A 25,284-nucleotide genomic window follows, 5' to 3' on the forward strand; every position below is an offset into this window, starting at 1 on the left:
CCTGCAGTATGCAGTATGTCAGACTAGACAGTGATCCCTTCTGGTCTTGTAGTCTGAGTGTGCTACACATACTCTACATGCTGCTGCACGTGTAGATAAGGTCTTTGAGTCCATAAAGTAGATGCCAACATTTTTATGAAATGGTAAATAAGAATTAGTTGTATGTTGTCATTTATACCACTTCTGACTGGTGACGATGGAATTTACATCCAAATATCTCAACTTCAGAGAAAAATTTTACTTTTTTTCTTTTCCCCCAAAAAACCTTACTACAGCTTATGCTGGCTAACACTATAAAACTAAAACTATTCTTGATGCTACAAGATAAATAATGGATACATGAGATAAAATTACTTCCTTGAGGGGGTTTTCTTGCTGGTTAGGGTGATCACTTATAGTTTCATAAATCATGAAAAATATTGTCATTCATAAATAAATGAGTACACCATATTTTTAAGTCTGGAATAAAATTTATTCTCTTCCCCCTCTCCAAAAGTCAGTGGTACCATTTTAAGTGCAGGATAGTACATAACAAGGTGTGAGAGATTTAGGTATTTTAATTGCTTCAGTGTTAGTCCCTTATATTTCAACCTCTGTCTCAATTCTCATGTCTCTATACTTATACAAGACTTGTGGTTAGCTCACAGCAGCATCACCTGCAGTTATTCCTTACAGATCATATAATTTGGGAGAACTTTCCCTATTGAGTGTAGATATTTTCATCAAAACTAACTAATACTATTCTGTATAAACAGATGTAGATATAGAGCATTTTTATTGTGCATCTGCATGTATATTCTGGGAATATGTCTTCACCGCAGTTAACCCAGGCTCTTACTTGGGTGTTTCTCCTAACTCCCTTCCATCAATATACGCAAATCTCTTGCCCCTGTTTAGTGGCACTTTAAACCCAAGCTAGCTGGCAAGGTTGGGGTATGGGTTAGAGCCCAGGTTCTGCTTTCAATCAAGATGGTAATCTGCCCACTTTGCAGTGAGGATGTAAGCTAAATCACTCGAGTGCTGATAGCCCACTAGTGTCTTCCCACAGTAACTCCCGTGTGCCCAAGGTTCCAGAAGACCAGACAAGTTCTTACACAATTTACTGGGAAAGAATCATAGTGGTTCAGCTTTCTGCAGCACAAAGAACCATGGGATATGCTCCTGGAAGTCCTAGTAATACACATGAGGAAGTGCAGCACCAGTGAGGACGCTAACTCAAGTATGTCTGTGCAGAATGGCTGCTCATGGTTGGGCCAGGCTGGCCTGGGTGCCAGTCACCCAAGCTTAACTCTTCAACAAAGACACCTGTAGTGCCTTTGTGTATAATCATTAGATCTTAAGCTTAGAGAATACAATCCTTTGTATAATGAAACCATCTTTGCCTTGAAGAAAACTTCTTATGAAACTTTGTGTCAGATAAGCGGCATTCCTTATAATGCAGAGTAAAATAGTAATCTCTGCTGTATTGTATGAAGAACATTCATGGTTATATCACAAAAGATATTGTTGTATTACAATTGTACATTATGTCCCATTGTTAAATATACAGGTGCAGAAGGCTTTGTTTAAAATAATGTATTTTAAACTGTTGCAAATTATTTTTCACTAGAACAGATTTTATTCTGCATTTCAGTTCTATTTCAAGAAAAGTTTACCTGAAAAATATATTATTTGTGTGTGTATATATTTTTGTATGTTTACACACATTAGAGATATACTAAATATTTTATATGCAGTGTGTAATGTATATTAGTGTCAATAGTACCTCTGTGTTGAACACATTTCCTCCTAACTCAGCTTCTCATTATGCAGCAATTCTGTAAGCCTCTGCCACATGGAAAGTCTTTAGATTAATTTTACTGTTCAGACACCAAAATAAAATATAATTGTTTGCATTGATTCTAGACACTGTAAAAATCTAAGATGAAACTTGAAGGTATAGCTTATGTATCATGTGGATCTGATCCTACCATTGATTGCACACTCATAATTTCCATTTACTTTCCTGGGAGTTCTGAGTATGCAGGGCACTAAGGATTGGCCCGTCATGATTGTTTGTGTATATCAGTGGTTCTTAAACTTGGGCCACCGCTTGTTCAGGGAAAGCCCCTGACGGGCCGGGCCGGTTTGTTTACCTGCCGTGTCCGCAGGTTCGGCCAATCGCGGCTTCCACTGGCCGCAATTCGCCGCTCCAGGCCAATGGGGGCTGCAGGAAGCGGCGCGGGCTGAGGGATGTGCTGGCTGCGGCTTCCCGCAGCCCCCATTGGCCTGGAGCAGCGAACCGCGGCCAGTGGGAGCCGCGATCGGCCTAACCTGCAGACACGGCAGGTAAACAAACCGGCCTGGCCCACCAGGGGTTTTTCCCTGAACAAGCAGCGGCCCAAGTTTGAGAACCACTAGTGTATATCACATAAATAGGCTGTATAAACAAAGCAAATTGTGCTTATCCTACAAAGGTCACATACAGAGTTTTAAAACATCTGTTCTTTGCTGGTCACCGTTGTGCACTTTAGCTGATCTGTGCAGAGGTGTTTGGTTTATTTTTTTTGTTTGTTCCCCAGTTGTATAATCTGATCAATGTGGTCTGACACTTTTCCCCCCACATAAAGTCCCATTGAAGCCAATGGGATCAGATTTGGATTGCGGGGCCTTCCCATTTGGATCAGGTCGTAGATTGTGGGGCCAAAGATTGTACTTAACTGTGGTTTGTTTGTATTTAAACATCTGATTATTTATTAGGGCCGACAAGTGTGTGTATACACACGCACGCGCATACACACACACGCATTAATAGTACGTTAATAAATGAATTGATCATGTTCATTGTGAATTTAAAAAATTTCAACTTTAAAACACTGCAGAAAAGAAATCAGACCTGCATATTATAGAGAAGATAGCTAAGGTTTGACAGGAATATCTCCTACAGTAAAGAGAGGTACAAGAAATAACCGGTTTAACTTTCACTTCCACAACAATTTACATAAAGTCTGTGTGGATTGAAGTCTTCAGATTTTACATTACCTCTGTAAATCTCACATATTTGTCTTGTGTGAATGTAATATGCAGTTTTAGCTCTTTCTATTGATCCTATATTGTATCAAAAGCATAGATTTGTGAAGTTATGAAAGTGCTATTTAAAGAGAGCCACCTTGTGTTCTATAAACTGCTTTAGAGTGGAACGACCCTCATGAAGGTGGAAGAATTTTTTAAACTTAAAAAAAAAAAAAAAAAATCTTATTGGCGTTTATGAACTGAGGTTTTTTTGATTGTCCAGTCCTTACAGTTTCTATATGAGTTTGATCCAGTGTACAAAGAAACATAAGATCATTGTTGTTCTTCCTCTATAATTCAAATTGAAAATATTTCATGTAAATATTATGCTGTATGAAGCAAGAAATTAACATTGACTGTGTTACATTTCCAGGTTCACTCCAGGTCCAATGAACTTTACAGTATGTTGAGCCTATTTTTGAGTTTGTTTTCGATTTGTTGTTTCATGGTGTGGTCTTGAATCAATAATACCTTATTTAGCACAACAACCATTAAGAAAAAGGGTTGCATTTTGTATAAATATTTTGCATCTGCATCTACGTATATTTTCTACTATGGAAAATGAACATGTAAAATGGCCCAAAATCACTTTTTCAGCATGTAATATTTTTAATGTTTTCACGTTTCACTCTTTACAAATTTAACTTTGAAAAAGCTTGTTTTATTCTATTTAGTTAAACTACAGTGAGTAGAGAATTCACTTTTTTACCCTGCTGTTTTGTATTTCATTTTGCAATAGGGACACTCTGAGGTATTCAGATACATAATCAAATATTGTAGAAATAAAATGGAGATTTGAGGATGATGCACAGATAAATAGGAGTTTCTACATTGGGATTTTAAAATCAGCTACCGTTAGCGTCCTTATACAAACCTAATACAGTCACTCAGCTGTTAAAAACCTGATCCACTATTTTAAAAAAATATACAAAAACAAATTGTCTATCTTTCTGCCTGATCTCTTTTCAAGTGCTAACACAATGGGAACAGTGGGTGATCTGTCAATGCATTTGGATTGTCAATGATGGTTTTGTATAAATATCGGGAGGCTAAAAAATAAAATTCACACAGTAAAATATGATTTCATCTGCCTTTTCTCTGCAGCTCCATGGCTCATGCTGTGGTGTGAAATTCTCATTTTACACACTTTGCAGGCGGAGCACATGAATTATGTATTGAGCAAGAGAAATCTCCTGCTTCAAGTCCTATATGCATTTATCCAGGTTCTATCTCTATTACCAAAATGAATTGCAAATGGAGAAATGTTTGATAGAATATAGCTTAACTTCTTTGTTTAGCATTCAGCTTTTTTTCCATAGTGGGCTCTTTAAGTAGGAAGCTGTTTTGATTTTACTGTGGATTTATTTTAAAAAAAAAAAAGAAAAATGTCACAGAGAAATGCCAAACATCAGAACCTTTTTATAGCCTTGATTTGGAATGCAAGGCTTTTTTTTTTTTTTTTTCCAGTAGAAATAGCTCCTGGTAATGTTGGTTTCCGTCCCTGGCTATTTATTATTCCCAGAAAGCCAATGAATTTCTTTCCTTCTAAAATTCAAAGAAAAAAAATCAAGTTGTAATAAGAGACCAATTTAACTTGCCTTGTCCTTATGTTTGCTTGTGACCTGATGTATATTTAATAGTGTTTACAGGATCTTGGTTATGAAGTAGAAAATAAGACTTGCCTCATGTTTTAACTTTATCTTGATTTAGTTGGTTTGATTTTTCGGGTGGGAGGCTACAGTTCCCAGAAGGCCCTTGTATACTGTTGTTGTTTGAAGGAAAACTACAACTATTGTGCTCAGCACAGCATTTTCATAAGTCACATAATGACATGACATTTTCTGCCATGTATTACAGAATTGAAATAATGATCCTGTAGTTGCGGTTATTCTCCAAAAATATTTTGGGAAAGTTAAAGGAAAACCTGTTCAGGCCTTGAGTTACGTGAGCCCAATAGGGGATGTTTTTCACACATCTAAGATGAACTGCAAAACAGATGAAAATTGACTTCAGTGCAGAAAAAAAATACATTTTAATTGTCTTTTAAAGAGTCATTTTTCAACCTCTGTGATATGTTCTTATTAGTTGCTGGTTCAGAAAAGCTATTCCAGAATGTAACACTATGAATATTGGAAGTCGTCATTGAAATCATGCACTTAATTTTATATTTGTGGTGTCACAAAATGGTATATCTTTGAAATCTTCAATAAGCCAGAGGAGTACTACGAGGATGTAATGTGGTGGAAAAATTGGTTCAAAGTTCAGTGTACGCTAAAAATGGTCAGATCTAAACCTTGAATCTGAACATATTCTAATTACAGGTGGGCTATTTGAGTTCTTAGAATCAAGACAGCTCGGCCTATAGTTTTGATTGTAGTTCTATCCAGAACCGGAATGGGTGTATTCCTTGGTTAAGATGTGGCTAAATTCTTTTGTGTTACTGGTCTTTTAAGGGGAGGGTGGCGTCTTCCTTCTGTGTCCCCTTCCTCTTCTCATTTTTATCATCTCTCCCTTGAGCCCCAAAATGTAAATTTGGTGGTAGTGGAAAAGAAAAATGGGTTGGCCAAACACACCCTCTTTTCCGCATTATGTACCCTCAACCCAGATAAGAGTACAGGGTTGAATGAGCAGCTGCTGCTCCTCAGATGGCTGTCCTTTCTTCTGTGCTTATCTTTCCTATCAATTATTAGTATTATTATTGCTGTGTTGCCAACTCTCATGACTTGTATCATGATTCTCAAGATATTTGATGTTTTTTCTTAAAGTTCCAGCTACTGGAGGCAAGTGATTACAAGAGATTTTGGATTTTTTGGACTTGAGTCATGATTTTTCAACAGATGGAGTTAGCACTGTTGTTATTGACAGACTCAGGACTCCCACTCTTTCCCCACAGTGGCCCTTTGTGAGAGGGGGACACTTTTTTGGTATTGAATTTAATTGGCTGCATGAGAGTTTGGTTAGGAGTAGGACTGCAGAAACCCAAGAAAGAAGTTAAAAATCTTGGACAGTCCTATCCAGAATGGGGCAAGTAATAAGGATGAAACCGTAACCAGGATTAGCCCTTGAACCTTAATCCTACCATAAAGCAGAGTCATATGCCACTGCTTTACCATTTGTGTATTGAATGCCTTCCCTTGTCCATATCCACAGCCCTTTTTTGGTCGGGGGGAGGAGAGTGGGGACATGCATCACAGATCTTAACTCAGTTTATATTATGTCCTTTGAATATCTTTTTTTAATTGCAAAAAGAATAGGAGTACTTGTGGCACCTTAGAGACTAACAAATTTATTTGAGCATAAGCTTTCGTGGGCTACAGCCCACTTCATCGGATGCATGTAGTGGAAAATACAGTAGGAAGAGATATATAGATATAGATATAGATAGCTAGATATAGATATACATACACACAGAGAACATGAAACAATGTGTGTTACCATATACACTATAAGGAGAGTGATCAGTTAAGGTGAGCTATTATCAGCAGGAGAGAAAAAGAACTGTTTGTAGTGGTAATGGTTTCTCTTTTGTATTTTTACTTTTAAATTTATATTTGCCAACTATAGAGTCCTTGAGGAGGAATTCATGCTTAGACATGTTTGAAAAAGTTCAGTTATAAAATAGAAATTTCACAAAAGCACATGCATGCCACAAAGTTAAGCATACATCAAGTAGAGTCATAAACATACTTGGCACTTATTAAAAACATCTGCCTGCCATGCAAAGATCTCATTAACACGTCATAAACATTAGTAATTTAATATCACTGTGCCCCAGTAAGATAGATAATTATCATCTCCATTTTACACATGAGAAAATTAGGCATGGAGTAGTTAGATAACTTGTCAAAGATCACACCAAAAGGGAGGAAGGATGGTCTTCTGGTTGTTGCTAGACTGGGACTCTGGAGACCTGGATCTGCCACAACTTCCTCTGTGACCTTGGACAAGTCACTTAATCTATCCTGTGTCTGTGTTCCCTAAAATGGGGATAGTATTTCCCATACCTTACAAAGGTGTGCTGTCAACAAAATTCTTCTATGATTTATTAATGAGTGAAGAGGGCTATATACATACTTAGGCAATCTGGATTCTATTTCTGGCTGTGAAACACTTCCACCTGTTTCCAGCCTGCACTAGCCACAAGACCTTCTGTCCCCTGGCATGCCTGAATATATATGAGTATATTAATATTTTGGTAATGGTGTGTATTTGGGGTTGTGGGCAGCTTGGAAGTAAATTAGAATAGCCCTAAAGCTGATACCCATGGTAAATTTACCTTAAAGTAGGACATCTGTGGAGTTTTCTATCTTCCAGTACTCCTTGACCTGTCCCATCTCCAGTAACAGCAAGACTTCACTCGGAGTTATGCTACAAGTTCATTTGCACTGGCAGCTGGCAAATAGATAAGAGAGGTTTTGTAGGTGCAAAGGGGAAGACCCTGGGTATTTATGCCAACAGGGTTCTGAGCGGTTTGTCAGGCAGTGATTCTTTGGAGAATGGTGCTCCCCTCCGTCCCTGACAGATCTTCAAATCCCACAAGTTTAATAGATTTTAAGGCCAGCGGGAACCATTATATGATCTTGTCTGACCTCCTGTATACCACAGGCCATTAATTTTCTGCCAGCTACTCTTGCATAGAGCCCAATAACTTGTTTAACCAAAGCATGTCTTCCGAAAAGGAATCCAGTCTTGATCTGAAGACGAGATTGAGAATCTGCCATGTACCTTTGTAGTTAGTTCCAATGGTTTATCATTCTCACTGTTAACAGTGTATGCCTTATTTCAAATTTGAATTTGTCTGGCTGTGACATCCAGCAATTGGTACTTGTTATGCCTTTCTCCACTAGATTAAAGATCTGGTGTATTCTCCCCATGAAAGTACTCATACACTGTAATCAAGTCACCTCTTCATCCTCTTTTGAGCTCTAAGTATCTCACTGTGTAAGGCATTTTGGCCATCTCTTGAATCATTTGTGTAGCTCTTTTTTGCACCCTCTCCAAATTTTCCACATCTTTTTAAAAATGTGGTTGCTGTACATAGTATTCCAGTATCGGTCACCTCCCTAATCCAACTCTCCTGGTTATACATCCAAGGATCATATTATGCCATAGCATCACACTGGGAACTCACATTGAGTTGTTTGTTCATTATGACCACTATCTACCTTTTAGAGTCACTGCTGTCGAGGATAGAGTCCCCCATTCTGAAGGTATGGTCAGCTTTCTGTCTTTAGATGTGGCTGTATTAAAACAAATTTTGTAAGTAGGCTGTATTAAAACAAATTCTGTAAGTAGGACAGAACTCCTGTAGCAGTTCCCACTCGAGCTAAGGTATGGTCAGCTTTCTGTCTTTAGATGTGGCTGTATTAAAACAAATTTTGTAAGTAGGCTGTATTAAAACAAATTCTGTAAGTAGGACAGAACTCCTGTAGCAGTTCCCACTCGAGCTATTCTCTCTCCAAGTTTAGTTGCTGACCTAGAGGGTTTAAGCTTGTCAAGGTCATCAGTCATTGATGTAAGTAATCTTTTTTCCCCAAGAAACCCCAACTAAACAAAAACAAATCCACACAATTTAGTTGTTTCATGTGTTTTCATGTGTAAGTAGGATCCATTCAATCTGGATTGCTTGGTATGACTGCCCTGTCTTTATCTACCACATTGCCAATATGTGCATCATCCACAAATTTTAAGATTAAGGTTGTAATTCTTTGTGGCAGGGACCATCTTTTTATTGTTTGCACAGTGCCTGTATTGGATCAGTAGTCCATGACTGGGTCTTATATGCGCCACTTCAGTACAAATAATAATAATATTGCATTCATTTGGATGAATTTGCATCCTCTGTAGAAAATTCTGAAAGGTTCAGTCTCTCCCTAGAAGTTTTATTTGAATACTACATAGTAAAACAAGCTTAGTAGGGGCCTCAGAAATGTTCATTTTAACTAACAAGTTTTTTTGTGGAATACAGTTCAGTTTATCCATGGTAGGAAATCTTTCTCACAAGGTGAACTCTCAGAATGCTGAGCTGAGCAAAATAGGTATATTTTTTCTTTTTAAAGCGAAGAAAATATTCTCTGCTATTATAAAAGTGTTGAAGAATCTCTTTACTGGCATGGCAAAAATGAAATATTCATATATTTTGACAGAGAAAAGAAATGGCAGTACCAGAGAAAAAAGCTTCTACTAAACAAGATGTGTCCCTACTAGACTTGGATGATTGTAAGTAATTTGGTTATATAACATTATTTATTTCTTTAGGAATGTGATCAAAGAATCTTTCATGTCAACAAGATAAATTCCTAATAATTTCCATAAATTTTAAATGGCTGAAGTAATGATCCTGTTCATTTATCATACCAATTAACTGGCACACATATAGATATTAGTAAAATCACATACTTGCTCTTATAAATGTGTAATTTGAAATTTGTGCTTGTCAAGTTTAGAATTCTGTCAGAAAGTATGGAATTTTTAAAAGATTTATGTCTATTGTCTTTAATTTTCCAAACACCATGAAAGAATATGGCACTGTACAGGTAGCACAGAAGTAGTGAGTATGAAATACACAGGAAGAGTATGAGAGTAGCAATGGGGAAGAAGGAACAAAAGACTATTATATCAATTTAGAAAAGGAAGTTGTATTGAACATATGACGTAATAAAATCAGTAAAGTTGATTTATTACATTTTCTTAGTTTCTGTTGGACTCCCACAGTCATTCTTCAAAGCACTTTACATTAAGTTCAGACTTTTTGGTAAATATGAATTTCACATTGGGAGTTTGCTATTATCTTCTGAGATATACCAGATTAATATCTTCCTAAATTTTAAAAAGTGCTTGAGCATAACTCAGCTAAATCAAGATGCTAACTTAGCATACATGCTATTAATTGAAGTATTTAATTGCCTTTAACAATGTATTTCATTTTTAAAAATTGTTAAATCCACTTTTATCAACTGTTCTTTTCCTGCAGTCAATCCTGTGTCAACTCCTGTAGCAGTTCCCACTCGAGCTATTCTCTCTCCAAGTTTAGTTGCTGACCTAGAGGGTTTAAGCTTGTCAAGGTCATCAGTCATTGATGTAAGTAATCTTTTTTCCCCAAGAAACCCCAACTAAACAAAAACAAATCCACTCAATTTAGTTGTTTCATGTGTTTTTGGGGAAGTCATTGTTGAAAGTACCATAACGGGTACTTTTTTAAAGGATGTTACAATTTCTCAATCTAGAATCTGTAGACAAATTGAACAACTTTTCCTGATCTATATTTGTGGCAATTGGAAAGCTGGGGAAAGGAGAGTATGAATAATGAACATTTAGAATGGCTGCCTTCACTTGGTATTGTACAACTGTTTTAAGTATGGGCTCTTGCTCAGTCCTTCCTTCCAACTTGGCTTTCTTTCCAACCCCACGGAAATTTACACACTTACAAATCAGAACCAAACACGCACAAATCCAGTGAAAATGTTTCTAAAAATTAGAAACTAGAAATAATTGCTTGATGCTGGGTCCAGGAAGAAAGGAAAAACAAATTGCCAAGATACCAAAACATTTACACAAATAGCACCGAATAAAAACATGGGGACTTACTATTTCTCAGCCTGATGCTTTACCAGTATTTCCTCCACCGAGTCCTCTTATCATGAAAGGAAGCAAAACTAAAAATTGACTACTTTCAGTTATCGACAGTTTGGGATGGCTACAAAAAGTACAGACACAGAAAATGTTAAAAGTGGAAAGTGTATAAATTTACTATTAAATGATGTGCCAGTGCCCATTATCCCTATCCAAGACCTTATATAATTACAATTCCATACAAGTGACAACTTACATTGTGAAAGGTAAGAGGGCAGCATCTTCTTGTGCTGATGCAGCCAAAGTTGGCATGACATCACCGTAGCTACGTAATGTGTGTCACTTCACCTCCCTGGGGTTGGGTCTTTTTATATACTGGGAGTTGTAGCTATCAGTATAGCTACATCAGTGCAAGTGCTGGTGTAGATGTACTGCACCATTGGTAGAGTTTGGACTGTGCAGCTACATTGGTGTAAGGCCATTGAATTGTATCTTCTGCTAGTGATAAGAAAGTGTATTGACTTTCTTTGTCTAGCTTTTCTGCAACACTGGAGAAAGCCACTAGAATTCAGTCACTCTTTCCCTTAACACCAGAGCTGTTATGTTTGTCCTGTTGTTCTGATTTAGGACTTGTCTACACAGGGAAATTGACTTGACCTAGCTTTCCAGAATAACTATTCTGGTGCCACAGTTCTGGAATAACTGCTCCATGTGGACACTGATCCAAAATAAAAGTGACTTTATTCCAGAATAGAGTATCCACACAGGGGAGTTATTCTGGAATAGCTAAATTATACCAAACAAGATATTCTGGAATAGTCATTCTGGAATAGTTATGCTAATCAATTTTCCCTATGTAGAGAAGGCCCCAAGTATTTTTAAGCATTAAACCGTTCAGTAAGCTACAGGTGTCTATAATGGGCAGTAACCATATGCGTGTTTTCCAAATAAATAGAATAAATAACAGAATTATTTCACATCATTGATTTCATATCTTTTTCTGTTTTGTTATTATGCATGTTAGTTTTGGAATGCCCTTTTATACTATTAGTGTCAAGTACTTCTATTTCTTTTTTCTGATGCTTCATTAAGGTCCAATCCAGTTCCCATTGGACTCAATAAAAGTTGGATCAGGCCCTTGATGATTGTTTCTTGCAACATGTACTGGGTTAATTCAGGTTTATTAATTCACGTGAGTTGAGGAAGCATCCTTGATTAGCTGGCTGGTTTTTTCATTTCAGTATTTTATCTTGTCTCTTCTTTGTTCACATTTTGTTGTCTGCACATTCCAATGGAAGATGGCAAAGCTATAGAAATTAATTAAGCCTCCCAATATCCTTGTGAGGTGGAGGTGGAATTCCCATTTTACAGTTAGGTGTAGCTGAAATTATTTGAAATTTACCTTTAAGAAATTTCCCTTTTTGTTACTTTTCAATATTTAATCTTAAAAATACATTTATTTTGAGAAAAATGTATTTAATAAATACTTGTAAAGTTCCATATATTGATACCGGGGACAATTTCCATGTGATAGCAGAACTGAAAAAGAAGAAGTTGGGTTCTAAAAGATGTACTTCATGCACAACTGTCTTCCTGGTGTCAGAAGACCATGTTAGATGTCATAAGTCAGTGGTTCTCTTCCAGGGGGTACCTCAATTCATCTAGATATTTGCCTAGTTTTACAGCAAGCTTCATGAAAAGCACTAGCGAATTCAGTACAAACTAAAATTTCATACAGACAGAATGAGAAAGTAAGCAACTTTTCAGTAATAGTTTGCTGACACTTTTGTATTTTTATGTCTGTTTTGTAAGCAAGTAGTTTTTAAGTGAGGTAAAACTTGGAGTATGCAAGACAAATCAGACTCCTGAAAGGGGTGCAGTAGTCTGGAAAGGTTGAGAACCACTGCCATAAGTGGCTCAGAGAAGGCTGGTTTTCTTCTGGGTGTTCTATTTGCTGGACCTTACACTCAGAGCACATAAGGAGAGACCAAATAGCAGGTGTTCCTGCTTAAAGAGGGCCTTGCAGCTAAATCTTTGGGTTCTGGAACATCATCAGATCCAAAAGCTGAGGCCTATTTCAGCTCCAGTCGCCTTTTCTTGCAAGACTATGGTGCCTAAAGGATCCAGAGGATCAGGATTTTTGTCAGTTCTGGTTCTTTTCCATTGGAGTCTCCCATATTATGCATCAAAAACACCGTCTGTACAGTTGGCAACTAAGAAGCCTAGGATCACGGTGTCGGTTCGAAAGACAAGAGAAAAGATAGCCACTGTTAGCAGTGCCAGATCCCATGGGTCAGATTTATTGGATCCATCTGATTCAGACATGGCCTTGCACTTCTGACTCTGAAACCTAAGCCAGTTCCATGATCAATCTCAGCTGAGGAGTGTGGAGCTTAATCTCTTTCCAGATCCAGTGCTTTTTAAATTTGCAGGAACAGCACCATTGTCTGTTCCTGTTTCTGTGCTATCCTCCAATCTGAAAAGGGCTATTACTATGGTTGCTGATGTTCACTGTTCAGCTTCTGAGTTGATTCAAGCAAGAGATCTATGGGGAAAGCAAAAGAGAAGCTTTGTCAGGTTGTAGATCTGCATCTCTTTGACTTAAAAGAGGGGTAGAGAAGAGGATACTGAAAGTCTTTTTCTGGTTCCATCTTTGTCCTCCTTCTCCTAAGACTGCTCCAAGTTCACCAAGCAGATTCTCACCTTTGATGTCAATTCATCCTCTGGTGCCATTGTTATCTCACTGAGATCCATAGCGAGTCCTCACTTAAAGGAGGACAAAGGAAGAGTTAAAAGGCCTGAACCATCCAGTTTTGTACCACTGAAATCTGGTTCCCTCAATCTTTTGGTCAGTTTGTACCTTCTCCTATGAATATGTTCTTAGATCCCAGGTATTGGAGAGACTGGCAGTCCAGGACTCAAGGGTCTTATTGAGCTCGGCCTCAGAAGGTTTTGAGTTATCCACCTCACGGATGGAGAAGCGATGTCCTGACTTACAAAAATTCAGTGGTGGTGGAATCTTCAGATCCAGTTTCACTGAATCCATCTGCTGCTCAGATGGTGTGCCCAATGACAAGGATGAGAGAGCTCCTCTTTTTGAGCTGGATCACGTGGTTATAGTCTTTGATTCAGATTTGTCAACTGATCAACAAATGAATGTTGCCTCTGCTTAGTCTCCTTCTGAGAATGCTCTGCAGTCCATGACTTTGTGGATTGTCTGGCATTCAGTTTGATCCTGAACAGCCAGGAAGTCAACATTGGTCGCATCTCAAAGAATCAAGTTAGATGGCATTTCTGCCAACTGAGTTCCAGACAATTTGCCATCTTTGTTTGGAATTACAGTCTCAACCCTCAACTACAGCCTGAATATGCCTAAGGTTGCTGGGTCATATGGCTGCCTGCATACAGGTAGTCCAATTCGCCAGGTTGCAGCTACATCCTCTTCAGATGTGGCTGAACTCATTTTGTCCGAATTACCATCCCTTGGACAGTCTGATCTAAATTCCTCCACTGAGCCTGGATTCCTTACGATGGTGGACAGTTCAGGGCAATGTGTGCCATGGCATTCCCTTCACTTGGTCTCTGCCAACCAGGACTATTGTCACAGATGCCTCCTTAATGGGTTGGGGAGCCCACCTGTGGCTGCTGAAAGTTCAAGAGCTGTGGTCAGAACAGGAAGCTTCTGTGGCATCTACAGTGCCTGTCGGACCTTTCAAGATCACAGCAGGACTCAGCAGGTCTCCGTTTGAGCGTCTGGCAACTTCTTCCTTCTCCCTTTGTGTCAGATTAGGCGAAGGTTTCTAAGGTTTCACATCTAAGAAAACAGGGTAGTTTTGTTTGCCCATATTTAGACGAGTGGCTGCTAAAGTCCTCTTCACACGCCAATCTGCTATTTCACATCAGCTTTATAACCTCCCTCCTTATCGATTTGGGGCTGCTTCTGAACATCAGAAAGTCAAATCTCTACCCAACTCAGAGAATTCATTTAATAGGCTCTATACTGAACTCAGTAGCAGGAAGAGCTACTGAAGAAAGATTTCTGAAGATAGAGCAGTCTGTTCAGAGGTTTGACTCTGTCAAACCGAGAAAGTGATTTTTTTATTTTTGGATCTCATGGGCCTTATTGCAGCAACCACTTATGTTACTCTATTTGCTCATCTCAGAATGAGATTGATGCAGCTTTGGGTGTCTCAAGTTTACAGACCCAGTCTAGACAGTCTTCAGATGTTAGTAAACATGCCTCAGGATGTTCTAAATTTGTTGCTTTGATGGACAGACAGGCCAAATGTTCTCAGAGGTGTCTTGTTCAATCCGTCTTCACCATCTGTCACAATAATCTCTGATTCATCCAAAAGGGTAGGAGAGCTCATCTGGGTCACTTTACAGGTCAAGGTCACTCGATGCCTCAAGAAAAGATCTTGAACATAAATGTTTTGGAAATAAGAGCCATTCATTTGTCCCTTAGATCTTTTCTTCCTCACGTAGGGGAAGTTTGTTCAAGTAGCGACAGCCAATACAACCACCATATATTATATCAACAAGCAAGGAGGCGCTCATTCTTATCAGCCATGTGCTGAGGCAGTCAACTTATAGAATCTACATTCTTCACAATGTCTATCCACTGGCCCTGCAAGTAGGTGGGGAGAGCAGTGTCTTGGCGAATTGGATCAACGTGAACAGTTCTCAGATGCACAAATGGTCCCTGAAGGAGCAAGTGGTACAAAAGATTTTTTCCTGTTTGGATTTACTGGTGTAGACCTGTTTGCAACCAGGTTCAACAAAAAGTCCCATCTCTTCTGTTCAAAAGTAGCCACGGGCAATCAATTAATCTTGGACACTTTCCTGCTGCATTGGGGAAAGGGCCTTCTGTATACTTCCTCCCACTTTCCATTAATTCAGAAAGTGGCAAAGATGATGCCTGGAAAGGGCCAGGATGATCTCTATGCCCCAGTTTGGCCAAGACAGCAGTGATACATGGACCTATTTCAGCTGTCATTTGGAGTTTGCAAACATCTCCCTTTGTTTCCAGACCTGTTTTTGCAGCAGCAGGGTGGGATCCTTCATCCGGATCCTCAGTGTCCTCATTTGATGGCCTGGTTATTGGACTTTGACTAATCTTGAATAGTTCTGTCCCACATTAGCTCAGTTCAAGAAAACAATCTACAAGGTAGTGTTGTTACTTGAAAAGGACTAGATTTATTTATTGGATGCGGGAAAAATCTAGTTCCCCAGTTACCAGTTCTCTTCCCTGTATTCCGTAGTATTTAATGCATGTGAAGACTGAAGAGTGATCTGATTCTTGCTTAAGAATTCACTTGGCAGCTCTTTCAGCTTATCGCATGTTGACCGATAACAGATACAGTTAAGATTTATGAAGGGATTGTGTGTCCCATTTTGAGAGAGCTGGGGTATTAATTTGGTTTTATCTATGCTTATGAAACCACCTTTTGAACCCTTGGCAGAGTATTCTTTATTTTATTTGTCTATTTAAACAGTATTTATTATTGCTTTAACATCAGCCAGAAGAGTGAGCAAATTATGTGCTCTGATGGCTGATCCAGTATTTACTATTTTTCAAAAAGACAAGATGGCTCTTAGACCAGATGCTGGATTACCATCAAAACAGTACACCTCTACCTCGATATAACACGGCCCGATATAACACGAATTCGGATAGAACGCGGTAAAGCAGCGCTCCGGGGGGAGAGGGGGCGGGGCTGCGCACTCTGACAGATCAAAGCAAGTTCGATATAACGCGGTTTCACCTATAATGCGGTAAGATTTTTTGGATCCCGAGGACAGCGTTATATCGGGGTAGGGGTGTATCTGAGTTTCATTTTAATCAGTCGATTAATTTACCGGTGTTTGCTACAAAGCTACATGCTAATAAAGGAGAATCTGCTTTACATATTTTAGATCAGCAGTTCTCAAACTTTAGCAACCCGAGGACCCCCATTTTGATTTAAAAAATTTTGGGGACCCCCAAATCCTCCCGCTCAGTCCCAGACCCTGCCCCCACTCCACCCCTTCCCCCAAGGGGTACCCTGCAGCCACCAGCTGCTGCAGGTGGCTCCTAACCCTTGTGTAGTTGCCCCCCTTCAGGCGATGTGAGGATCTGCAGATCCCCATTTTGTCCTGGATATTTTTAGTAAAAGTCATGGACAAGTCATGGCTTCTGTGAATTTTTCTTTTTTGCCCATGACCTGTCCGTGACTTTTACTAAAAGTCAAGATTTAAGATAATTTTGTCATGATAAATTTTTTGAGACAGTCATGTATTTCTTATGCCTTGAACACCTGTAGTTGTGGAATTGTAATTAAAAAAAATTCTCTGATGCTGTCTGCACTGCTGGCTCCAAGTCAAAGTGAAAAATACTAACAATTTGCTTCACTTTGTAGATGAGCTCATCAGTGGCCTGGGGCAATAGGGAGAGGAGCAACAGTGAATCAGAGGCATCAAAAGATAGGGAGATGATCAGATGGAAGAGGTAAATAGTGGAGGGTAAACAAAGGATGAAGTACAGCACAGTTCTGTTCTGATCAACTCTTCCTGAAACATGGACAGAGTGGGGAACCAAGCTCTTCTTCTTGGTTCCTAATTCTGGCATCCCTTACTTGTCACTAACTGCAGTAAGTAGCTCTCGCATATTAGATTAGTTTTGAGAGAGGGAAGGGCAGAAGATCAAAAAGTCAGAGCATGACAAAATTCAAATATATAGCTCTATGCAATCTACCTCAAACGTCTCTGCAGCTTTGTGATGCAGTGTGGAGGGACTACAGTGTGTTTAGAGTAATGCATTTCTTGCACATCATTCCAACAGGTCATCTTAACTTCTGCAGACTACCTCTTTGCAATTGACAGTTTTGCACAATGGAAGTCAAATAACAATAAATAAGATACTTTAAAGAGATTTATAGAGATTGCTTATCGGGCCCAATTCTGTCTTCCAATCTGTGTATTCATTCCCTACTTGACTTTTATGGGAGTTGTTTTGTGATTTAGGAGGCAATGAAAATGAAACGCTGTATGTAACTATTGTGTTCAAATAAATTGGAGAATATTGTAGTATCCACTGTACCGTTGGTTAAATAATTGTGGTCATCTATTATCCAAACTACCAGCCACTTTCCTAAAAGTAAGTAAGTAAAATAAAACAACTTTCTAGGCATTGTGTTGGTTGAGTGTTCCTTTTTAACATAGTATTTTGAATTTAATTTGTGAGAATTAGTTCCGAATCACAAGTATAATTGTAACACTTCAGAGAACTTTTTTCCTTCAGTCAGAGAGAGGATGATTTTAACTGTAGGGTACATGCCAAACTAACACTAAGAAATTAATTTATCATCAGGGAATGGAGAGCAGGGTGTAAAAATAGATAAGTACACTATATGACCCTAATAGCAAAGAAATGTAGCAGCCACTTATCTTGGAATATGTCAGTCTATTATTCAAATCATTCAGCGCTGTAATTGGATACAGCCTTTATAAAACCTATCAATAAAGCCTGTTTCTCTAAATTCATAGCTGCTAACATTATTGAAAGTATAAATACAATACATTTGTTACAATAATGCTAAGGATCTCTTTAAACCTACAAAAACAAGGTTGCTTTGAGTAGAAACTGCTATAGTTAACACCCTCCTTTGTCTGTTCTGTAGCTCCTTTGTTTCAACTGTGTGTGTGTGTGTATGTATGTGTGTGTGTGTGTGTGTATATATATATCTATATATAGATATAGATATATCTATCTCTTTATAGTTTGGTACAGGGAAGATGGGAAGTCAGAGAGGCATAGATACCACTGTCTCATTGTTAGAGATAAAAACTCCTGGATTCTAAAGCTCATTCTACCACCGACATTCCGTGACACTTGGGTATATCACTTGGCAGCTTTGTACATCAGTTTACCCTAAAATGGGGATATTTCCTGACTTGATGGGAGTGTTAGTTTATATTACTAATCATTTATATAGTAGTGTAAATGCTTTACAGAATACAGAAGAGTTGTCTTCAGTGAGTTTACAGTCTGATATGGACACTTAAGACAACTGTTTAGTTATGATATGGTATGGAGAAATCAATACTGAGGAGATCAGCATAGGAAAGACTCTTTTAGAGAAGTGGTGAGTGGGTACTTGGCTGACAAGAAGTGGGAGACTCTTCAATGCACAACCAACTAACGAGAGAAGGAAATGAAGGGAACAGTAAGGAAAGATGACTGAGAGCAACATGAAAAGTGAAAATGGTTAGGAGGACAAGATGTGAACAGGAACATAAATGGGGCAAGATACTATACAAAGTGAGACATGGTGAAGTAGTGAGCAGGGAATGTGCTTTAGCAACTGTGACAAAGAGTGGAGACGTGTGCAGTGGGGAGTCAGAAAAGAAGGTGGCTTTGGTAAGTCAGTATTTGAGGTAACCAAAGCAACAGAAATGTTTGAGCAGTGGAACATTTGAAGAAAGGGCGCATTTTGATGCTGTCTGGGGATGAGAGGACAGGTTGGCAAAAGAAACCTCTAGAGGAGATGATGGAGTGGGGAACAAATAGAAGAAGCAACAGAGAAAAGTGGCCAACAGAGAGCAGAAGTTGGGGGACTGATCATCTGTGTAAGAAGGATGATAAGGAAAAAGGTCTCCTCTCGATTTCTCAGTGTATGGCTTTTAGATTGTAAACTTTTCAAGGCAAAGTCTGTCCTTGTTTTTGTACAGTGCTGGCCATATTGTATACACTAAATAAGAAAGGAGTAGCAATCAAGAAGAAGGAAATACCATATTGGTTTTGTTAGGAAGAGAATTTTGTTGTGAATGGTGAATACAATTCTAGTTAATTGAAATGGAGAAAATTCAGATAGGCGAAGATGAAGAAGTTGTTGGAGACAAGAGTTTAGGCAGCAGATGTAAGTGGCACATTAGGATTTTGGAGGTAAAAGGGAGGAAGAAGATAGATGGAAATGTAGGTTGATTTGAAGAATTTTTTTCCATATAAAGGAAGAACATGAAACGAGAGTGAGCGGGAAGGTGATAGGTTAATGATATAGGGAGACAACTGAAGGGGATGAGAACTGGGGTGAAGTAGGAGAGGATGAACTTGTAGGAAAAGTCGGAGGAGGATGAACATTCTTGCTGGACAGTTGTCTCAGTGTATATTTGAAATAATTGGAAATATGATGGGCAGAGCATAGGTTCTGGAAAATGTATGTTAAGGAGAGAGTGAAAGAGAAGTATGAGAATTGTCAATACAAATGCCTATTGTATATTAGAAGTAAAGAAAGAAGTCAGAGTTGAGAAAAAACAGAATGGACTTAAAATGAAGGCAGGTTGGGGTAGCTGTGGACATTTCTCCAAATGTGCCTAGCAGCATGAGAAACAAGTGTGGTGGTGAATGCACTGGAGAGCTAATTCTAGGAATTAGAGAGGATGACAAAACTTTCTGAGAGTTGCCAAATGGGGGGATACTTGAAAATAAGAGATTATTGAGTACAAAGAAAAGAACAAATTCCAGGAGGGAAGAAAGACAGATGAGCAGAGATATCAGAGGGTATGAAGTCTGGAGTTTACAGTCCTGTGATAATTAAAGTTAATGATCAATTAACTCAAGATAACTAAGAAATTGTAAATGCTAGTCTGGATATGCCACAAATGCTTATTCAAGGAAACACATATTTAGTTTATTCTAGAATGTGTTCTAGGTAAACTACAAATGCTTTTGTCACCCATTGTGCTTGCTCTTAATGTTTAACACAGTTTTTGTTGTTTGATTTTCATTGAGGAGTCTAAAGTTCTTAGTATTGAACTGAAAATAGAAAAATAATTCTATTTGATGCAATAACTAAACACCCTGAAGCTGATTATTGGCCATACAGAAGTATGGCTATGAGCAGAAAGGGGCTATGTGCAAGTGACACCGCTTTACTTACCAGGTCTTCTCTCTGGATATAGTCAGTGTATTCTGCTTTAATAATAACTGTTAAAAATAAACATTTACTGTTTTATTTTCTGCTGCCAACACTAATATAGGTATGGGAGAGTGAGCTGGAATCTTTTCTGGCTTGTGAATCACCTATGGAACTGGTGATAATACCAGTTTCAGAGCTTTATTAATGGTGATGGTACACAGGCCAGAAATAACAGAATCTGACACTTTTATCCAAGGCTGAGTTGTAGATCTATCAGTTGGGAGGGGTGGGGGACCCTTTCATTTGTAAATTTAGCTCACTTGATATGGAAACAATTGAGAAATAGTAAACATGGAATCCCTGAATACAGTACTAGTTTAGAATTCTTTTAACAGTAGGAGCACATTTGACAGGGTATTTTAATATTTTGATTACTACATTCAGAGCCATGCTAGTATTGCCTTATGATGATAATTATACAACTCAAAATTTTGGCTGTCCAATCGGATTACTTTATCTGCACAGGCCATTTATAATATGCCATATGTGTGTACATTATTGGCAGAGTTGGTTAAAACTGCTTTTGTAAGGGTATTAGAGTGGTTCTTTAGGCTTGGTCTACACTGGGGGGGGTGTCGATGTAAGATACGCAACTTCAGCTACGGGAATACCGTAGCTGAAGTCGACATATCTGATTCCGACTTACCTCTGGTCCTCACGGCGCGGGATCGATGGCCGCGGCTCCCCCGTTGACTCCGCTACCACTGCTTGCTCCGGTGGAGTTCCGGAGTCGACAGGGAGCACATTCAGGAATCGATATATCGCGTCTTAACGAGACGCAATATATCGATCCCTAATAAATCGATCGCTACCTGCCGATACGGCGGGTAGTCTGGACATACCCTTAGAGACACAAGGTGGGTGAGTTAATATCTTTTATTGGACCAATTTCTCTTGGTGAAAGAGACAAGCTTTTGAGCTTGCATAGAGCTCTTCTTCAGGTCTGGGAAAGGTACTTGGTGTCGCAGCTAAATATAAGACTGAACATATAAGGAGCTAACACATGTTGCAAGGGACCATTCAAGGTGAAGTGAGTAGTTAACACCTCTACAGTCGTAGGACAAAGGAGGGTTAGTGGGTTACAGATTGTTGTATTCAGCCATAAATCTAGTGTCTTTATTAAGACCATGATTTTTGGTGTCTAGCAGAGTTCTGGATTTAAGTTCCCAGGCTTGTCTTTTGAAGGTGTTGTGCAGGTTTCCTTTGAGGATGAGGATTGAGAGGTTAAATGTGGGGTGATAGTTTTATGATAGTGTTCACCCACAGGTGATATGGTGTTTTGGTCTTTTATAATTTTTCTGTGCAAGTTAATTCAAGAGCATAGTGATTGTCTCATTTCACTGACATAGTTGTTGTTGGAGTATTTATAGTGCTCTGGATGAGTTATACCACATGTAGTGATAGACAAGTGAAGGACCCGTGTTTCTTGAAAGGTGTTTTGTGGAGGTATGGATCATTGTAGCAATGGAGATATGTCTGCAGGTTTTGTATCTGTTATGGCAGGGGCTGGTGCCACTTTGAGTTGGTGAGTCCTGGTCTCTGAGGAGCTTGCTTCTGATGATTAAGTTGAGTTGTTTGAAGGCCAGAAGAGGGTGTTTGGGAAAGATTTGTTTCAGGGTATGGTCCCCATTGAGTATGTGTTGCAGTTGTTTAATGCTACCCTCTGCAAGTTCCAATGTGGGGCGATAGGGGGCATCAAGGGGTGTGCAGTTGGAGGTGTTTTGTTTTGTTTTTTCATGTTTTGAATGGGTATTTTTGTGGCCCGTTCCATGATGTGCTCTACTACTCTGGTGGAGTGTCCTTGTTTAGTGAAGGCAGTTTTAAGTGTGTTCAGGTCTGTATCCTGGAATTTCTCCTCTGAGTGTGTTCTGTGGTATGAGTTCCTGGCTGTAGATTACAGATGTATTGGGGTGATTACTGGATTGGTGAATGTGAATGATCTGAGAGTTTCTCATATATAGTTATCTTTAGGGTTCCATTGCTAAAGCTGATAATGCTGTCCAGGAAATTTATGCTGGTGTGGGAGTGTACTAGAAAGTGTGGTGGATGGGTGGCTGTTGCTGAAGTTGTCTTTGAAATCTTAGAGGGTGGTTAGGTCATCTGTCCAGAGGATGAAAATACCACCAGTGTACCTCAGGTATATCATTGGTTTTGTTCTGCATTTGTCCAGAAATTCTCACTCGAGGTGGCCTATCAAGAGGTTGGCATACTGGGAAACCATTCTAGTGCCCATGGCTGTCCAGAGTAGGAAGATGTGCCATAATCTGATTCTGAGGGTCTCATTCTAATCTCTAATAATTAGAGGTTCGTTTAAACCCTGAACCTTGAGAGAGATCCCTTCCAAACTCTGTTAGTATTAACCATTATAACTTCGAATATTCTTGTTATCCATATAAATGTCCACTCCTTCGAATCGTGCTAAATTTTTTACCTCAATGATATCCTGTGGCAATGGCTTCCATGGTCTAATTATGCATTTTATAAAAAGCATTTCTTTTTAATCAGTGTTGAATGGCCCCTCGTTATGAAATTAGGTGAACAGAAGCTAATGACCTATCTACCTACCTTAATATCATTCATTGTTTTATATACTTTTAACATGTCCCCTCTTATTTGTCTTCTTTTCAAGGTAAACAATCCTGATCTTTTCAATCTTTTTGTATGACAGTTTTTCCATGCCTTTGTTTAGAACCCTGCAAATCCGTGGATATCTGCTTCATATCCACGGATATCCGCATTCGTGGATGTGCATATCCGCAGACTATTTTTGTGGATAGTGGATCAGATGCAGATACAACCGTGCAGGGCTGTACTCGCCAGTGGCGCCTGGCCTGCGGCGTTCGGCTTGGGCAGCCCAGGTGGTGCAGCACATTCGGCGGCCAGTAGCCAGTGGCTGGGGCTGGGCGGCAGGTCAGAGCCAGGGCTGTCCAGAGCCTGCTCGCCGCACCGCTTCCTGTCCAGCAGCTCAAGCCCTTTGGGCAGCGCCAGCATCCCCATCATGGCCCGGCCCGGCAGCACTGGCCGCGCTCCCAGTCCCGGGCCCAACCTGCTGGCTCCTGGTCAGCAGGGCCTGCCCCGAGCCACAGGGATTGGAGCAGGTGGGGCCCCAGTGCCCCACCCCACTGTGATGCAACACGCACTGCTGCTGTCATGTGCTATCGCTCACAAGCCCCCAGGAGCAGCACGTGATGCAACGCCCATTCCCCCCAGCCCTCCCTCCGTGCTGCCCTTTCTCCTTGAGATCCTGCCCCCATGCTATCCTTTACCTCCAGTTCCCACACTCGCGCTGCCTCTTCCCTGCAAGACCCCCCCCCCCTCCCTCCTCTTTCCCCCGCTCCCCTGTCACTAGTCCTTGTGAGATGGCTTTCTGCTGCAGGTGCGGATGTGGATACAGATAAGACGGCTAGCAGATCGTGGGTCAGATTGTGGGTTGATCCTGGCAGATGTGGATCGGATGCGGATCCACATTTTTGTATCCGCGCAGGGCTCTACCTTTCTTCATTCTTGTTGCCTTTCTCTGAACCCCTTTAACCTTGGAAAATACTTTTTGAGATGGGATGACCAGTATTGCAAATAATATTCTAGCAAAGGGCGTGCCATTGATTTATATAATGGCATTATAATAATTTTGTATTATTCTCCATCCCAATATTTATACATTCTAACATCTTGTTTGAGTTTTGATCACAGCTGCACATTGAGCAGAGGTCTTCATTGAGCCCTCCACAGTTGTGTCCTTGTTCCTTTCCTGAGGTGATGGGTTCGTTTAGAACTATATAAGATGTTTGAGTAGTTCCAGTGTTCCCCTACTCTTATATGTTGCACCAGCAATTTCAGTCTGATTAGTATAAAGACTAATTTAAATGAATTTTACAAATATCCTATTAATATCAGTAAGATATCTAGAAAAAGTTTGTAACTATGAAGCAAGAGAAAAGGGTAATCAGATCTTATGTTGCAAAAAGTAAGCAGCCTCCTGTGCAGGTCACCCAAAATGCAGCTCTGCACAGATGATTAGGTGTGACTGACTCATGTGAGGAAGCAGCGTGATGGGGTGCATATGGAGCATGGGTTCTATTGTTGGCTCTGTCTACTTGCTGTGTGATTTAGAGAAAGTAACAATCTCTTAGTTTTCCTGTCTGTAAAATGAGGATAATGATGCTTGCTCACTTTGGTAAATTACTTTGAGATCTATGGAGATATAGACCTGATAGATTTAGCTATCAGCAGGTATTAGCCATTGCCATAGGTTATGTCTACATTTGGAACTGGAGCTTCGATTCCAAGTTTGAGTAGATGTAATCATGCTAGCACCCTTTGAGTGAATATGCTAAAAATAGTAGCTGTGGTGGCCCGGGCTAGCTGCCCCTCCGTACATATGCACAAGGTCTGGGTGGACTTACAGTTAGGGCGGCTAGTCCATGCCACTGCTTGCCGTTGCATATGCTATGGTGGCTACTTGGCTATTTTGGCTGTTAAATTTGTTAATTTAAAAGAAGCTTCACTTTGGGAACTCTTCTCCCAAAATTTTATTTTCAAAATAAAGTGCTTAGTTTAAACATTTTATGTTAATTTTCAAAGCTGTGAGCATGATTGTTTTAACTTCTGAATCAAAAACAAATTCCGAATTAAGGTCCCAATCTTATCAACACTGTCAGGCACAGTGTTTACTAGTATGGGTAATCTTATTGACTTAGTTGGGACT

General features: G+C 39.5%; 1 protein-coding gene across 2 annotated transcripts in view; it reads left to right on the forward strand.

Moving 5' to 3' along the window:
- Positions 1 to 25,284, forward strand: part of AP3B1 (adaptor related protein complex 3 subunit beta 1) — a 276,090-nt gene that overhangs the window by 183,636 nt on the left and 67,170 nt on the right. For both annotated transcript variants that reach the window (XM_065406916.1, XM_065406915.1), the window contains 2 exons: positions 9,198 to 9,270; positions 10,025 to 10,131. In XM_065406916.1, the coding sequence (XP_065262988.1) occupies positions 9,198 to 9,270; positions 10,025 to 10,131 (180 nt within the window). The remainder of the gene's footprint in view (positions 1 to 9,197; positions 9,271 to 10,024; positions 10,132 to 25,284) is intronic.

Source organism: Emys orbicularis, chromosome 6 (assembly GCF_028017835.1).
Source record: "Emys orbicularis isolate rEmyOrb1 chromosome 6, rEmyOrb1.hap1, whole genome shotgun sequence".
Lineage (NCBI taxonomy): Eukaryota > Metazoa > Chordata > Testudines > Emydidae > Emys > Emys orbicularis.